This window comes from Pterocles gutturalis, unplaced genomic scaffold, assembly GCF_000699245.1.
Source record: "Pterocles gutturalis isolate BGI_N339 unplaced genomic scaffold, ASM69924v1 scaffold7587, whole genome shotgun sequence".
In the NCBI taxonomy this organism is placed as follows: domain Eukaryota; kingdom Metazoa; phylum Chordata; class Aves; order Pterocliformes; family Pteroclidae; genus Pterocles; species Pterocles gutturalis.
In genome coordinates this window covers 1,106-5,502 of record NW_010110136.1, presented here as the reverse complement: position 1 = coordinate 5,502, position 4,397 = coordinate 1,106, and the positions used below count along the sequence as shown (strand labels likewise).

Here is a 4,397-nt window from a genome sequence, read left to right as displayed (position 1 = left end):
CCTGGCGTGGGATGCGGATGCTGGCTCCCCGGTTGGCCACACCGGCAGAGAACTCAAAGATGTTGGAGGTTTCGTGGTGGCCGGTGAGGCGCCGGGAGTTGTCCCTGCCGCCCCGCGGGTCATAGACACAGATGTGGTAGTCGTGCCGCTTGCTCAGCTTCTCAATAGCGGCTTCGATGTGTCTGTGGGGAGAGGGGAATGGGGTTGGGTTTGGCAGTAGGTCCATTTGGGGGGTGTTGCCATGGCCAGGAAGGCTGTCAGCCCCTACTTCTGTGTGGGGACGGGGACACTCCTGTACGACCAGCTGCTTTTAAAACAAAATGAGCTGGGATGGCCCCAGCACCACCTGGTGGAGCCCCCCAGGTACGGAGACACACGGGCTATGGGGAGCTGCCACACTGCCCAGAGAAGCTGTGGATGCCCCATCCCTGGAGGGGTTCAAGGCCAGGCTGGATGAGGCTTTGGGCAACCTGGGCTAGTGGGAGGGGTCCCTGCCCATGGCAGGGGGTGGCACTGGATGGGCTTTAGGGTCCCTTCCCACCCAAACCGTTCTGGGATTCTAAGGACACCCCAAACCTTCCAGGTACATCCCAGGGACCCCCTAGGACTCACTTCAGACCCCCTTCTCTCCGCATGTCCTCAGTGCTGTAGTTGGTGTGACACCCGGCGCCGTTCCAGTTGCCGGTCATGGGTTTGGGATCCAGAGTAGCCACAACCCCAAAGTCCTCGCAGACACGGTGGAGGATGAACCGAGCCATCCAGAGGTGATCCCCCATCTCGATGCCTTCACACGGGCCCACCTGGAATTCCCACTGGAAGGGGCGATGGGATGCACTGGTGAGGATGGGCAGGTTCGTGCCTCCTCACCCATTGCATCCCTGCCACCCCCCTGGGGAGGGCTGCCAGCCTGGGGTACGGCTGAGCTTTACCCCTTGGGAATCAGCGATGAGGATGAGGAGCATTGAATTAAGCAAGAGGACAGCTTTGGCATGTGAAAAAAAATGGGAATAAACGGCTCTTGACTAAAGAGAGAAAATCAGAGGGGTTTTAATCGAAACAGACAAATTAACACCATGCCTGCCTTCGAGGCTGGTGCTGGAGCTGCTGGCGTGCTGGAACCCCCAACCCACACTGCAAACAGGGCACAGGACTAACGAGGAGCTGGTTAGTCCTTCCCAGCACCGCTCCCTCCCCAGCCGGAGCCGAGGTTGCGCCACCCAGGGTGACTAAGCAGGGGTGACGCATTTACAGCATGGCATGGCCTGGCCCAGACAGAGCCCAGGATGCAGAAAGCAGCCAAGGAGGACCCTGAAAACATCAGGGCAAACAGCAGGGTCGTTAAAAGTCCTGCCTCAGCTACTAGACTGCAGATAAGCCCCCTGCTTATCACCGCCGCATCAGCAGCGGGACAGTCAGCGATTCAGAATCGCTGGTGGTCAGTCTGGCCACCCGCCTAATGCAATCAGGGACTCCCTCCGGCTGACTCCTAAATAAACCCAGATCCCCCCCAGCTGCTTCCCAAGGCTGTGTCCCACCCCAGCTTCCCGGCTCCCGGAGTAGAGGAGCGGGACGCAGAGACCCAAGGCTCCACATGCTGCTTCTGCAGCCCCGTCCTGGCTCATGATGTCCCCTGCATCCCATCCCAGCTCACGCTGTCCCTTGCATCCCTGCTCCGCGGGGGAAGGAAAGCCCACGGGAGCACCCGGCTCCACACGGGCTGCCAGAGCTCAGGCTGAGCTGTGCGAGGAGCTCACCCACCATTTGGCTTGTCTGCAATTTTGCTTGCCTGCCCCAAAAACCAGGAATTTGCACAGTGAGCCAGGAGAAAATCAAACGTGCACTTCTGTGGCTCTATGATTCTATACATTTTCATTCTGGCAGTGCAGCTGCTCCTATCTGGACAAAGCCGATGTGGGGAGTCACTGGGTTTGGCATCCCGGAGGAGCTGGGAGTCGCTGGGTGAGTCCAGCCTCAGCCTAACCCATACCCATCACTGGAAACGGGATGCGCTTCACTGGAAATGGGATGCGCGGGCCTGTACCCACGTACCTGGGAGGGCATCACCTCTGCGTTGGTGCCACAGATCTTCACCCCCGCGTACAGACATGCCTTGTAGTGGGACTCCACGATATCGCGCCCATACACCTTGTCTGCTCCAACCCCGCAGTAATAGGGACCTGGGGAGGAAAGAGGATTCACCACCCAGGTAAAGCTCTTGGGAGCAACGGCTTATCCCACAGTTATCCCACCGCTCCCAGGCACCAGCCACCATCTGCAGAGGATTTATGGGAATTAAAGGGTGTAGCTCTGCACGGTGCATCGAGACACCAACCCTGACTCAAGGACCAGCAGCTGAGCAACTCATCTGTGCAAGCTCAGTCTTATCTAGGCAGTCAAACAGGACTTGTAAAGGATCAGCTGGGAGGTAGCCAGAAGATAAGGACAGCTTGGCTTAGCCTGCGGCACCTCGCAGCACGGCAAGCATCCCAGATTGCTCCAACAACAGCCGGCATTGTTCATGGCTAGAAAATTCAGCTCGCCATGAATTTATCCAGCTCTTCCTCATTCAAGCCAGTCAGATGAAGCTCCTCTCCCCACCCGGGGGAAGGGAGATGTCGAAAGCAGCCAGTCCTGCGAAGGGCTGGTTAAGCCGGGCTGGGAAACCCCTGGCCCTCGCCCAGGAGGCAGCGGAGGCTCCGGGGCTCGCTGGCCGGTGCAGGAGGGAGTGATGTGCCCTTTCCCGAACACCCACGGGGAGGAGGTTTTACCGGCTGAGTTCTCCAGCCCTTGCAAAACAAGTCGTGCAACTGAGCTGTTTGTGCAACCCGGGTCCAGGGGAGCGGCACCGCTGGTCGGCTCAGCACCCTTGGCAAACATCTCCACACCTCATCCCAGCCCTGCCTGGAGTCAACCGTGATGGGAAAGCTGTGCCCAAGGTCGGGGATGGGATGCCAGCCACCAGGCAGTGCCCCCCAAGCAGCAGGGTGGGAGCCGAGAGGAGCACTTGGGTTGGGGACAGGAGGGGACACTCCCCCTGCGGGCCAGGGAAGCCATTGTCGGGCCAGCCGTAGGGGTGGCCGTTGATGCCCAGCAGCGTGTACTCCTGCTCCATCCCGAACCAGGGGTGGCTGTCCTTCACCAGCTCCATCACTTTCTTGCACGTGTGCCTCAGGTTGGTCTCTGGTAGCAGAGAGGTGGGGTCAGACCCGTGCCGTGGGCAAGCGCTCGGCGTGCTCTGCTCCATCCCACTCAGAGACCCCACCGCTGCCAAGCGCTTCCCGCAGGAGCCATAAGGAAACCAGTGAGCAGATCCCCCCTTCCTGTGATGCTCTCTGCTCACCCCATTCCTCCTTGCATCAGGCCACAGGCTAAGGAGGTTTGATTAGCCTAATTAGCCTGCTCCCAAACCACCGCTGATGGTCCATGAACATCCTCCTCTTGCACACCCAGAGAGCAGCAGCCATGCCCCAGCCCTGTCCTGCTACCGTCCAGCAGTTCTGGGGACGGGGACTATACATCTCCCATCACTCCCTCACCCCCATCCTCCTTCCACCAGCCTCAGCTTCATTTTCCTCCTCTCTCTCCTGTTCCACGTTTCTGGTTGGCATCTGGGCTGGCTGGTCCTGCCAGCCCTTTGCAGTGCTAGGGGGGCTTCGGGCAACCAGGGCTTTTCCAGGAACATACGGACACAGGAGAAGCATCCTGACATGGGACAAGGTGCCAGGCCAAGAGAGCGAGAGTTTGGACCGCAACAGCCAGGCTGAAAAACTGCTGTCACAGGGACAGGAGCAAATTCTACCTTTAAATCATAATAAAAGACCCCAGAGCAGCTGTGACACATGCCCAGAGTGTGGGGCTGGAGAGGAGCAGTGACATCTCCTTTGCACTGACGGGGGAAGGCAGGTCCCCCCTGCCCCAAGCCCACACAGCCCTTACCCTCCGCAGACCCCCACCCTAGGGAGCACTGGGGGTGCACCCCCCTCCTCTGCGGGGTGTCGCAGGGCTCAGGGCTGGGAGCTTCAGGACCAGGGGATCCCTTTACAAATCACTCCGGTGGAGGGACAGCCGGGCAGGAATCTCCAGCAAGCCGTGTCCCCCACGGCTGCGAGGCGTGACGCTGGTCGGAGAGGAACCAGCCCTGTCTTTCGCCATCGCCGCCCGCAGCCTCTCCCCTCCCCAGCAGACGTGCATCACTCCGCTGATGCCATCTCCCTCCTCCCACGCACCCAGCGGGGACACAGCCCCGCTTTTCTGGCAAATAACCAGTTCTCTGCCGGCAAATAACCCCCCTGGGAGCCCCTCAGTGTGTCCCTGCAAACCAGCTCTCCCCCTCCTCTGTCTGGGGCTTTATCAGACAGACGGGACAGACACTGGGACCGCAGACTTCTGCCCGCAGC

General features: G+C 59.9%; 1 protein-coding gene across 1 annotated transcript in view; it reads right to left on the bottom strand.

The window, feature by feature from the left end:
• The window catches only part of LOC104461586 (glutamine synthetase-like), a gene marked incomplete at its 5' end in the record, with an annotated part of 5,435 nt that overhangs the window by 337 nt on the left and 701 nt on the right, over positions 1-4,397 (bottom strand). Inside the window, 5 exon segments of the mRNA XM_010073223.1 lie at position 1; positions 3-182; positions 613-812; positions 2,050-2,177; positions 3,028-3,180. The exon segment at position 1 is cut by the window's left edge and continues 337 nt beyond it. Of these exon segments, the coding sequence (XP_010071525.1) occupies position 1; positions 3-182; positions 613-812; positions 2,050-2,177; positions 3,028-3,180 (662 nt within the window).